The following is a 13,517-nucleotide window of genomic DNA, read 5'->3' on the forward strand; positions in this document are numbered from 1 at the left end:
AGGAGGAAGGAAGGAAGAAGGAAGGGAAGGAAGGAGGAAGGATGGAAAGAAGGACGGAAGGAAGGAAAGGAGGGAGGGAGGAAGGAAGAAGGACGGAAAGGAGGGAGGAAGGAAGGAGGGAAGGAAGGAAAGGAGTGAGGAAGGAAAGAAGAGAGGAAAGAGAGAAACAAAAGAAAGAGAGAAGGAGGGAGGGAGGAAGGACAGACGGAAGGAAGGAAGGAAGGAAGGAAAGAAGGAACAGTCAAAGCAGACGGGAGGACGACAGGAAGGTTACAGTGAGAGTTAAATCCTAAAATAAAATAATGTGTAATGGCCTTAAATAAAAAAAGTCATATTGCTCGTCTCGTGGTTAAAAACTGGAACTGGACCTTTTATCGTAGAGAGGATGAAGAAGGCGATGACGGCGTTGTTCAGACCGCAGGTGGACTTGGCGACGCAGGACAGGATGGTGAACGGGTTCAACAGGTAACTGCGACGAGAGACGGAGAGAAGAAAAAAAAGTGAGAAAAACAAACAAAAACAATAAAAGGCTACGATGGGTTGTTTATATTTACACTTCAGAGAAACCATTTAAAAAGGGAAATAAACAGACTTTACAAAAACTTGTTGAATACTCACAACATGGCGACTTTCAGAGGGATGTAGAACATTTCTGTCGGGCTTCTGATGAGCTCGTGACAGTCGTGAGGGTAACGGTCCGCCTCCAACGCATACTTCTGCTTCCTGAACTGAAACATTAACATCAAACATGTCACACAATCCAAAATATTATACAGTAATGGACATTTTTCTCCTCTTTTATTTACAATTATACGATTTTTTGTATATATTTGTCTGTATTTCTATTTGTTGGTTATTGTTCTATTTTCCTAATCTCAAAAATGATGTCTTTTTTTGTGCAATACACTAAACAAACAAACAATTAATTGATTAATTAGGGAAACGAAGTGTCTGATTAGAAGATAACGGGGATAAATTACTGTATCTGTATCGGGTTACAGCTTTAATGTTTTCACCATGATTGATTTCACTCAGAAAATAAACAATTTTTTGCCCAAAAACGACTTAAAATCTAAATATTATCCTCACTTTGTGCTTTAGGATACTATAATGGACATTTTTCTCCTCTTTTATACACAATTATACCATTTTTTAAGTGTTTTTGTTGCACTTTGGTATATATTTGTCTGTATTTCTTTACTTCTCTTTTGTATCTCACACAGTCTGCATGTTTTATGTCTTTTTTCTTTTATGTGCAACACACTAAAAAAATAATAATTAATCAATTAGACAAGAAATGAAGAGTCAGATTAGAAGATAATGAGGATAAATGACTGTATCTGTATCGTGTTACAGCTTTGATGTTTATTGATTTTTAAGTTTTTCCCCCAAAAAACGATTTAAAATCCAAAATAACATGCTGGAAGTCTTTTTTCTGTGTTTTCTCACCACTTGTTTGTTGTAGTCTTTCACTGCGAGGTAAAGAGCCACGGCTGTCATCACATCGGCTAACTGCAGAGAGACAGAAACACACGGCACACACACTCTTATATTAGATCACTGAAAGGATGAAAAGTCTTTATCAGAGCTGCAACATCACACGAAATCCTCCGTTTATATTCAGCAGAGAAAAAAACAAGATGCTTAAAATGTCATTTCAGTTTTTCTGTTTTCATTCTGGATAATACTGAAACTGCCTCTTTTTAACCCTCCTGTTGTCCTTGAGTCAAGGAAGGAAGGAAGAAAGGAAGAAGGAAGGAAAAGAGGGAGGAAGGAAGGGAGGAGGAAGGAAGGGAGGGAGGAAGAAGGAAGGAAAAGAGGAAAGAGGGAGGAAGGAAGGAAAAGAGGGAGGAAGGGAGGAAGAAGGAAGGAAAGGAGGGAGGAAGGAAGGGAGGAAGAAGGAAGGAAGGATGGGAGGAAGGAAGGATGGAAGAAAGGAAGAAGGAAGGAAAAGAGGGAGGAAGGAAGGAAGGAAGGAAGGAAGAAGGAAGGAAAAGAGCGAGGAAGGAAGGAAGGGAGGAAGAAGGAAGGAAAAGAGGGAAGAAGGAAGGAAGGGAGGAAGAAGGAAGGAAAGGAGGGAGGAAGGAAGGGAGGAAGAAGGAAGAAAAAGAGGGAGAAAGAAAGTGAGGAAGAAGGAAGGAAAAGAGGGAAGAGGGAAGAAGGAAGGAAAGGAGGGAGGAAGGAAGGGAGGAAAGAAAGAGAGAAGGAGGGAAGGAGGATGGAAGGAATAGAGGAAGGAAAGGAAGGAAGAAAGGGAGGAAAGAGAGAGGAAGGAAAGAAAGAGAGAAGGAGGGAGGGAAGAAGGACAGACGGAAGGAAGGAAGGAAGGAAGGAAGGAAGGAAGGAAGGAAGGAAGGAAGGAAGGAAGGAAGGAAGAGTCAAAACAGACGGGGTCAATTTGACCCGGGAGGACGACACGAAGGTTAAAAGAAAAAAAAAGAAAAAAGAAAAGAGAGGATGTTTGTGATGTTTATACTCACCATAAATGTGATCTCTGCATAGTCCACCAAAAAGTGGAAGAGGTAGATGATGAGAGGAGTCTGAAGAGGAAGAGAAAGAAGGACGTTTAGGGGATCGGAGCAGAAACATAAACCTTAAAAACTATCTTATTTTAGTGTATTTTAGTGTTATTTAGAGCGTGGAAGGTTTGAAACTAGAGATTTTCACACTGTGGGAGAAAAGTGAGGTACGATCCGCATCAATACTCTATCAGAAAACACGGATATGCCACTTATATTATTAGATTCAGTGTGATTTACACTTGTTATAGATGTAATCAAGCTGTGTGTGTGTGTGTGTGTGTGTGTGTGTGTGTGTGTGTGTGTGTGTGTGTGTGTGTGTGTGTGTGTGTGTGTGTCTCACCTCGTGGAAAACATCTCCAGAGTACGGTGACACTCCCAAGTCAAGCAGAGCCAAACCTTCAACCACTGAAAACAAACAAACAAACACACACAGGTCATGTACTGTAGGGAAGATTATCTGGTTTTCATGGAGGCTTTAAAAAGAAGGAAAGACTTCAAATAAATGCTTCAAATCAACTCAGGCTGCAGGTTTTTGTCTATAAAATGTCAGAAAATAGTGAAACATGTCTGAATTGAAAGATATGAACAGAAAATACATCAAGCTATACAGAAGTAGGATTTTTAATGCAGGACTTTTACTTGCTATGAAGTATTTTTACATTGTTGTATTTGTACTTTTACTCTAGTAAATGATCTGAATACTTCTTCTATCACTGTTTATAGATATTTGCTGCTATAATTCATATTTCTGTGAGACTAATTTGAATAAACCCACTTTTAAAACATGTGCAGTAGAAGTGCAACCCCTCTTAAAATCTGAGACATTTGTGTTAAAATACAGCTATAACATTATTATGCATGAGTACAGCATTTAAAATAAATACTTAGTTCATTTTAATCTGCTTTTTAAGCCTCTAAAAGTCTGAATCAGTGTTTCAGGTCGCTGCTGCAGCATCTTAATACCACACAAACACAACTAGTCCTGCACAAAAAACAAGTAAATACGAATTAAAACTGCTTTAAATTTTCCCTAATAGAAGCCCAGCTGCTATACTTAATTAATTACAGTATTATTAAGCTGTCTGAGTTTGGATTTAACCATGCACAGCTGCATTTGTGTCTTTATACAACACAAACACAACTAATAACCTCATTTATCTGCTCAAAAACAAGAAAATACGAATTAAAACTGCTTTAAATCTTCTCTAATAGAAACCTAGCTGCTATATTTTAATAATAATTAATTACAGTATTATTAAGCTGTCTGAGTGTGTATTTAAGCAAGCTCAGCTGTATTTAAGCATGCACAGCTGCATTATGTTGCTAAACCGGTTCCTCACTTTCCTCCTCATGATGCAGCCTGAGCAGAGGCAGCAGCAGCAGCTCCAGTCTGTATAAAAAGGCCCCAAAAAGCGTCCCAAGCCCGGCTTACCTCTCTTCCAGGCAGTCAGAGGAGACACCACCTCCACGCGCTCCGAAATCACATCCACCAAACTGGATCTGAACAGAGCAGCGCGGATTGTGACGGCCACAATCACAAGAAGTGTCAAAGGAGCAGCCATCTTGACCAGGAAGCTCCTCTCTCTCGCTCCTCTCCCTCTGCCTGTCGCCGCCCTGCGAGGTGCATGCTGGGAAATGGAGTCCGCTGTCTTTAAAGGGAAACTACACACGCAATAAAATACATTAATAAATATGTTTAATATTAGCTTTTTATAGAAGTCTATTTCTGCTAATATGATGAAAAACAGATACTATAAGACAGTATAATGAGAAACTATCTCAAAATAATGAGATACTAATAATTTATATAAGATAAGTCTTATTTTTGAGCTAATACTAAGTCATTATTTTGGGATAGTTTCTCATTATTTTGACATATTAAGTCATTATTGTGAGTTATAAAGTATTTTAAGATAGAAACTCATTATTTTGCATCACTAAGTTACATTTTTTTGTGTTACTAAGTCATTATTTTGAGATACTCAGTCAGCAAAAAAGACATTTGGTATTTTTTGAGTTATTAATAACCTTTTAATGTTTTATCCACAGATCACAGAGTCAGTAGACAGAAACAGGGAGATCTCTGCAGGGAAAGCGGAACGTAAAGTCTGAGATTGTGTTCACTGCCGGACTCTTTATGTGTTGGATCAAAACACAATTATGAAAACTCCTTAAAGTTAGAATCAATACAGCAGTGAATAACTTCCGGTTATCAAAACAAAACTCAGTCCTGAACGTGTTCATGGTTATAAATAAAGTTTATACGTTTATCATAGGAAACAGAAATATCCTGATTGAATAAAAGTTTCCAATAATAAATGATGATAATATCACAAATTAATAAAAGATGATGAATTAAACTGAAATGGGCATTAGAAAGCTCTGGAGAAGCTTTGTTTCTAATGTCAAGAGTTCATTGTTACACTCAACATCATTATGTACGTTGCTATTTGCATCTTTCTGCTTTTTACTTGCAAATATTTCTATATTTGTGTTTTTGCTGCTGTATTAATATTTTATTATTATTACTGTGTATGCAGGTTCTTTTATTTTTAGATATTTTTTAGATACTACAGTGCACTTTTACTTATATTTGTTTTATTAGTACAACTTTTGGGTATTTTTTAGTAATACGTTTTTAAAGTTTCTTTTCCACTGGATAGTTAGAGATGTGTTTCTATGTGATGTTACATGTGGCTTTTTTAAGTGTGGATGTAGCTGCTGTAAACCTATGAAGGATCAATAAAATATCTATCTATCTATCTATCTATCTATCTATCTATCTATCTATCTATCTATCTATCTATCTATACTATAAGAAATGTCCGTAGACTTAACATCAAAATGCCAAAAAAATAACTTATTTGTAAAAAATTACTTATTACTGTAGTTTAAACAGCAGAAAAAAACATAATACAAAAAGCAGTACAATGCAATTTAAATGACATTATTTGTCAGTTAGATTTTGAGGGTAATTTACAGGAAAATTCAGTTAAAAGACAGTTAAATGCTGTTAAATAATGTTGTTTGTTTGCTATTTTTCTGAAATGTATGGGATTCTATCTATCTATCTATCTATCTATCTATCTATCTATCTATCTATCTATACTATAAGAAATGTCCGTAGACTTAACATCAAAATGCCAAAAAAATAACTTATTTGTAAAAAATTACTTATTACTGTAGTTTAAACAGCAGAAAAAAACATAATACAAAAAGCAGTACAATGCAATTTAAATGACATTATTTGTCAGTTAGATTTTGAGGGTAATTTACAGGAAAATTCAGTTAAAAGACAGTTAAATGCTGTTAAATAATGTTGTTTGTTTGCTATTTTTCTGAAATGTATGGGATTCTATCTATCTATCTATCTATCTATCTATCTATCTATCTATCTATCTATCTATCTATCTATCTATCTATCTATCTATCTATCTATCTATCTATCTATCTATCTATCTCTAATAGACTATTACTCTGAAAAGCTGCTGACAGGAAGTACCTGGCCGTTGCTGGCGTCTTTACGTCACGTCCCAACGTCACAACACCGTCCTGACTTTCGTTTTCCTTTCAGCAGCATCGGGACTAAATGTTGTTTCGGTTATAAATCAACATACAGACTAAGTCATGGCCGGCCTGGAGGTGTTGTACACCTGCGTCTCCTCCGGCATCAGCTGCCCGCAGGACGCCGTCGTCTGCTTCATCCACTGGGAGATGATACAGAGCGGATACCGGTGCATCGGCTCCGGGGACGAGGTGAGCTCAGGTGTTACGCTTTATCTGGTCACCGTGTTAATTGGTGACCGTCACGTAGCTGTTCCTCCTGAAAAAAGAGCTGTTGTAGTTAAATCTTTTTTTTAAAATACATTCTTATTTGTGTTTAGTATCTTAAATTACACTAGGCATTTTTTTTCTTCTTTTAATGTAGCTTTTAATGTGAGAGAGGCACCAATTAACAAGGTCACCAATTAATCCGTAACGCCAATCGGCTAACATTAGATAACCGCAATATATACAGTTAAAATACAGCAATTTAACACTAAATCCATCATTTTCCAAACATCACATTAACATTAGCTGACGTATTACTTTTAAATATATGTATATATGAAAGATTAATGAGCTATTTACTTTGACAGTGGCTGTGTGAGCTAATAATGTTTATGTAGTCTTAAACATGTTATTCACCTTTATTGATCAGGTTTAAGTTAAATTAGAGAGTTTTTTAATGGAGTTTTGTACCAATACTCGCTGACTCACTGTGTAACCAGTTTAAGTTATTTAGCTTTAATTCATGACCAATGTGTTTATTTTTAATGTCATATAAACTAGTTGTTTTTAAGCTTATTTTACACCAAACTCCAAAAACTGTCATGTCATATATAATTTAATTTTTAATGATTATTTTTATTGAACATGTGTGAGCACAAAGGCACAAGCATGCACATAAACATGCAACACACAGCCTATAACTACAAATAAACCAAATAAAACAATATAAACCACCAAAAATACCCACCAGCTGCACACGTTTGAAAAACAACAAAAACATAAAACAGCACAAAACCAGTCGTGTCATTTTGTTGTATTATTATTTTTTATTAAACACAGCCTAGAATAACAAAAACACATAAAACAATATAAAAAAACATATTCATTAAATTAAAAAACTCACCACACAAATACTACCAGCTGCACACATTTAAAAAAAAAAAACGTAACAGCACAAAACCAGTAAAGTAAATCACTCCATTCCCCATTTAGAGACTCAATTCAGCAGCTTAAAAAACATAATTATCAAAAAGCAGGGTAAACAAATAAAGTAACTTCCTGTTGTTAAAAAAATATATATTTAAAGAACAACTGACATATTTATTGTAAAATCAACCAGTAGATTTTTAACAGATTTTACAGCAAACTCCAAAAACTGTCCTCTCATTTTGTGTTATTATTATTATTTGTATTAAACACATGGACACAAAACAACAACACACAGCCTACAACTACAAATTAAACAACATAACATACTCATCCTCAACAAAACATGTTAAAATAATCTGTGTTGTTGTCTTTTAGTGACTTTTAAATATATAAATGTGTCTTTCCCTTCATAATAAAGACGTTATTCAGGTTTTTTTTCCTTCTTAATTTGCATTATAGTTAAAGGACTGCTACAGAAATGTGAATAATAAATGTCATCTTTAGGTTATGCTGCTGAGGTCAATCCAACTCAGACATTAAAGGTTGACACACACACTTCACTGTCCTAACCTCTAATATCTTCCCCCTTTTTCTTTTTGTCTCTGTTTTTTCCTGTGTCTCTCCCCCTCTCCTCTCCTCTCCTCTCCTCTCTCCTCTCCTCCTTCTCGTCTCGTCTCGTCTCCTCTCTCTCTCCTCTCCTCTCCTTTCCTCTCCTCTCCTCTCCTCTCCTCTCCTCCTCTCCTCTCCTCTCTCTCTTCCTCTCCTCCTCTCCTCTCTTCCTCTCCTCCTCCTCCTCTCATCCTCTCCTCCTCTCCTCTACTCTGCTCTCCTCTCCTCCTCTTCTCTCATCCCCTCCTCCTCTCATCTCTCCTCCTCTCCTCTCCTCTCCTCTCCTCTCTCCTCTCCTCTCCTCATCCTCTCCTCTCCTCTACTCTGCTCTCCTCTCCTCCTCTTCCTTCATCCCCTCCTCCTCTCATCTCTTCTCCTCCTCCTCTCCTCTCTCCTCTCCTCTCCTCTCCTCTCCTCTCCTCTCCTCTCCTCTCCTCTCCTCTCCTCTCCTCTCCTCCTCTCCTCTCCTCTCCTCCTCTCCTCTCATCTCCTCCTCTCCTCTCCTCTCCTCTCCTCTCATCTCCTCTCCTCCTCCTCTCCTCTCCTCTCCTCTCCTCCTCTTATCTCCTCCCCTCCTCCTCTCCTCCTCTTATCTCCTCCTCTCCTCCTCTTATCTCCTCCCCTCCTCCTCCTCTCCTCTCCTCTCCTCTCCTCCTCTCCTCCTCTTCTCTCCTCCCCTCCTCCTCTCCTCTCTCCCCCTCTCCTCTCATCTCCTCTCCTCCTATCCTCTCCTCCTCTTCTCATCTCCTCTCCTCCTCTCCTCTCCTGTCCTCTCCTCTCCTCTCATCTCCTCTCCTCTCCTCCTATCCTCTCCCCTTCTCCTCCTCTCCTCTCCTCTCCTCTCCTCCTCTCCTCCTCTCCTCTCCTCTCCTCCTCCTCTCCTCTCCTCCAGCCCCGCAGCAGTGATAAGAAGTCGGAGCTGCTGCCGTCTGACTGGAGCAGCAACAAGGAGCTCTACAGTCTGAGATATAAAGCCAAAGACGGAGACGTCCAGCTGCTGCTCAAAGCCATCGCTGTGGACTCCACGCTGATCTTCAACCTGATGGTACAAACACAAACACAACAGATATCTCCCCTCTTCACCAACCAGCTGTTAGATATGCTTTTAAAACTGGACTCCTAAAAGAACTGAGTCAGGAATATAATTAAAACAAATAAATAATTATATCAAACATCCATTTCTACATTAGTTGAACCCTTGCAGACAGATCTAAAGCTGTGTTTACTGATTTTTATTGAGGTTTAACATTATATTCTTATAGTCTAGAGGTAGAATAACAATGTAAACATTCATAATAGCCAAATATAATAAAAGATTAATACATGAATTATTAAATAAAGGGGGTAAAATCAGAGATGTGAGGAAAAGAAGAAAATACAACAATAAAACAACTTTTAAGAGGAAATGTGATGAAGTAAAACCAGAGATAAAAAGGTGGAAAACAAACAGGAAATAAATAATAGAATAAAAAGGAAAAGTCCGAGTAGTAAAAACAGGTTAAAGCATAACATAAAAGACAAGTTTGAATAAATAATATAATATAAAAGTTCAATTAAAAGTCTGATTAAAAAGATATTGATCCTTTTCTTGAATGTTTCTGTCTTGTTTTAATGCATACATTGTGTGTGTGTGTGTGTGTGTGTGTGTGTGTGTGTGTGTGTGTGTGTGTGTGTGTGTGTGTGTGTGTGTGTGTGTGTGTGTGTGTGTGTGTGTGTGTGTGTGTGTGTAGAACTCCAGCACGCAGCAGGTGTCGGACTTGACGGTGAACATCAGCGATCACGTGGACGCCGACCAGCTGCGAACATTTGACAGGTCGGTGTGTGTGTGTGTGTGTGATTCTTTTTGGTTCATTGATCGTTCGAGGATAATTTTTACAATCACAGCGAGAAAAAACAGTTTCTTGCCAAATAGTGCTCCCATATTTATCTGTGTTGCTAAATCTCAGATTGGATCTTTAGCTTTGTCTTCATGTTTCTTAGCATCAAATTATGAGCATTTATTTATGAGTTACAAACCATTTTAACACAAAAATTCCACCTTATTGTAAAATATGAAGTATATATCACCATTTCCTAATAAATTATTAACATGTATGAATAAAAAGTAAATAAAACGTTTTGCATGATATCTGTATTCACATTTCATGACAAAAATGGATTGTGTTTATATTAGTAAGTCATAAATAAATGGAAGTGTATCATACTTTAAAATAAGGCTCCTTTTAGCAGTCAGAAATGTTAATAATTCATTAGTAAATGGTGATATATTTACACTTTATAAGGCTCCATTTAGTAGTTATAAATATCTTTAACTCATAAATTAATGCGCATAATGAAATGGTGAGAAACATCAAGATAGATGAAGGAAGAATCTGCTGACTGACAAAGATCTGATCATCTATTTAACCCTGGTGGATAAAAATCATAAACTGTATATAAAAATGGACGTAACATCCGTGACGTCACCCATTGGTTTGTGGACTGCTGCTCGGAGGCCAATAGTATCGGATCTGAGCAGCGCCATCTTGAACATTTCTGGTGCATGCTGGGTAAAATAAAATCACGGATTCTACTTATATGGGCATCAGGAGGAGCATGAGGCGCCCTCCTGAACCTGTGAACCAATCAACCTGTCAATCACGACGTAGCCACGCTCTAATGCATACCCTGCTTTATCGTCACATATAAAATCAGGGAGGCCAAAATGTCCCAAATGAACATCATACTGCATTGAAGAAGGCTTTAAACTAGCGATTGAGACCATAAACACATTTTGAAAACGTTTACTGAGGTTAGAAATCAAGTGAGAAGTTGGTGAATTCTCCATTGACTTGTATAGAGACGGAAGTCCTTTTGACACCAAAACGGTCGCCCCCTGGTGGCCTTTTGATAGAATGCAGTTTTAAGTTACTTCCGCGTTGGCATCATTTCAGAGGACCGGAACTCCCCGCCTGATAAAAATGCAGCAGTGTAGCAGACCTTCATCTTGCCAAATAGTGACCCTGCATTGATGTATGGGGAAATTATATTATAACTAATTTATAACTGTTAATTAAAGGTTTAAAATCTAATTAATAACACACTTACAGCCATTTATAAACCCTTTTACTAAAGCAGTCTTATTGTAAAGTGGTACCTAATGATCTGATATTGTTTTCCAGCGTTTACAAGGACTCGGACGGTCTGTCGGAGAAGGTGAAGACTCAGCTGCTTCCTCCTCAGGACAGACCGAAGACGCAGAGGACGGAGACGAGGACTCGGAGGGAGCAGGAGGAAGAGGAGGAGCAGCGGAGGAGGAGAGACAGAGAGGACAGCGACCCGCTCCGCATCCCCAACAGACATCCTCGCCAGCCGTGGTTAGTGATGACGCAGATGGAGCAACGTTTAATCACATTAAACTAAATGTTTAATAACTTATAAAAGATTAATAATGATTCTAAAGTAACTGCAGGTACGAAAAGAGATAAAAAAAAAAGCTTTGAAGAGAAAGAAAACGTCTTTAATATAATAATAATATCCTCCAACTTCTTTATTCTTTCTCTTCTTCCTCCACTTTGTTCTTTCTTTCTTTCTTTCTTTCTTTCTTTCTTTCTTTCTTTCTTTCTTTCTTTCTTTCTCTCTCTCCTCCAACTTCTTGTTTATTCTTTCTCTTCTTCCTCCACTTTTTTCTTTGTTTGTTTGTTTCCTTCTTTCTTTCCTCCAACTTCTTGTTCTTTCTTTCTGTCTTTCTTTCTTTCTTCCAACTTCTTGTTCTGTCTTTCTTTCTTTCCTTCAACTTCTTGTTCTTTGTTTGTTTCTTTCTTTCTTTCTTTCTCTTCTTCCTCCACTTTTGTTCTTTCTTTCTTTCTTTCTTTCTTTCTTTCTTTCTTTCGTTCTCCTCCTCCAACTTCTTGTTCTTTGTTTCTCTTCTTTCTTTCTTTCTTACTTTCTTTCTTTCTAGGTGGATAAAATATGTAACATGTATCATTCTTTTGTGGTTACACCATTTGACATTTTCAGGAGAATTCAGTTTTACTTTTGGTTAAAAAAAATGGTGCAAACATCATTTTAAATGATATAAAACCAAAATAAATACTAAATGTACATTTTAACAAACCTGATGCTGCTTTTAAAACAATTTTAAAGATATTTTTGAATTGCTAAATCTTACCAACCCTTATTTATCACTGACCCAAACTATAAACCAGAATGATGCAACAGTATCAGTCAGCATCATCAGACCTGCAGCGAACACAGCGACACTGCTGCAGCTACAGTCGCTCAGAAAGCTCGTTAAATCACTACAGAGGAGCCGTTAAATTAATCTTCCTGTTTTCATCCTGAGTGAAAGACGTGTGTGACAAAGAAGAAAAAACACTACAAACAGGTGAAAGACTTTTTAAAAGGTTTCCCTGATTATCAGATTCACACAGACCTGAATACACACACACACACACACACACACACACACACACACGCACACACACGTTGTTCTTGGTCACTTTTGTGGACATTACATAGACTTACATTCATTTCCAGGAGACTTACCCTTAAACCTTAACGATCACCACACTACTTATCTAAATCTATTTATAATCCTAATCTCAACCACTGACCCAAAAATCAGCTTTTTTCCTAATTGGGTGAAACAGCTTTTGTCCCTAATTGGACAAGTCGTCCCCAATTAACTGGTCTTTAGTCTTGAGATTTGTCCCCGAAAATAGCCTATGACACACACACACACACACAAACACACACACACACACACACACACACACACAGTACGTCTCTGGACATGCTGAGTTTGTGCCTTTTATAGAAAGTCTAGACAGAGGAGCTGTTGGTCGAATACAACAGCAGAGAGTAAATGAGGGCAAAGCTCAGCGTGTGTGTGTGTGTGTGTGTGTGTGTGTGTGTGTGTGTGTGTGTGTGTGTGTGTGTGTGTGTGTGTGTGTGTGTGTGTGTGTGTGTGTGTGTGTGTGTGTGTGTGTGTGTGTGTGTGTGTGTGTGTGTTCGTGCCACTGCAGTCTCCTCTATTCAATATTTACAACAGGGAGAGAGTCACAGAGCAAGTTTCGTGCTGAAAGAAAGAGAGACTGTCGCCTAGAACTGTGCGTGCTGGTTGTCGTCTGTCTGTGTGTTTTCTGTCTGCGTCTCCGGAGGGGGTTGGGTAGTTTGATGACTGCTGTGGTTGTTGATGCAGTAAGGTCAGATCGTCAGGTCGTCGGCTAAGTGGACTCACAGGAAGTTAACGTCACTGACTCTCTACAGCAGCACCATCAATGTTTTATTGTTTGCCGTGGTAGCGACGTGTCAATCACAAGGTAGCCACGCTCTGAAGCATGAAACCCTGCTCAGTGTTTGAGAAGAAGTTTGAGAGACGATGGTGGTTGGACATCAGTCTGAGTCAAATGCATCATTCTTTGTGCACTCTGAAAGCAACATTAAGAGGTTTATATCTATAAAACATAAAGTAATTGTGCTGTAAACACTTTTGTGCTTTATTAATTTAACAAGTGGTTTTATAGGAATGAATGGTGATGACACAGCCACAAAGCACAGATCATTTAAGAAACGCTTTTATTTAGAAATTCCCCTGGCACGTCTGTCTCCACCCGAACACCACCAAACAATTACCAGCGGCGCCATGGCAACCGCCAGAAAAAAAGTCAGTGATGAAGTTATCCTGAGCAGCTTTTTAAAAGA

At 38.1% G+C, this 13,517-nt stretch overlaps 2 protein-coding genes across 2 annotated transcripts in view; one reads left to right on the forward strand and one right to left on the reverse strand.

Annotated features, from left to right (window-relative positions):
* The window catches only part of pigu (phosphatidylinositol glycan anchor biosynthesis, class U), an 11,473-nt gene extending 7,389 nt beyond the window's left edge, over positions 1 to 4,084 (reverse strand). The window contains exons 1-6 of the mRNA XM_062416353.1: positions 3,955 to 4,084; positions 2,863 to 2,927; positions 2,481 to 2,540; positions 1,450 to 1,512; positions 619 to 728; positions 369 to 469 (exon numbers count right to left, since the gene is read on the reverse strand). Of these exons, the coding sequence (XP_062272337.1) occupies positions 369 to 469; positions 619 to 728; positions 1,450 to 1,512; positions 2,481 to 2,540; positions 2,863 to 2,927; positions 3,955 to 4,084 (529 nt within the window). The remainder of the gene's footprint in view (positions 1 to 368; positions 470 to 618; positions 729 to 1,449; positions 1,513 to 2,480; positions 2,541 to 2,862; positions 2,928 to 3,954) is intronic.
* A 1,963-nt stretch (positions 4,085 to 6,047) lies between these two features.
* Positions 6,048 to 11,188, forward strand: psmf1 (proteasome inhibitor subunit 1; the record flags this gene model as incomplete). The annotated part of the gene is given in 4 exon segments (XM_062416129.1): positions 6,048 to 6,278; positions 8,725 to 8,877; positions 9,563 to 9,645; positions 10,994 to 11,188. Coding segments are annotated over 4 exon segments (560 nt in total), but the record flags the coding sequence as incomplete, so codon positions are not given.
* Positions 11,189 to 13,517: the final 2,329 nt, after the last annotated feature.

The sequence above is a fragment of the Scomber scombrus genome, chromosome 3 (genome assembly GCF_963691925.1).
Source record: "Scomber scombrus chromosome 3, fScoSco1.1, whole genome shotgun sequence".
Classification (NCBI taxonomy): Eukaryota; Metazoa; Chordata; class Actinopteri; order Scombriformes; family Scombridae; genus Scomber; species Scomber scombrus.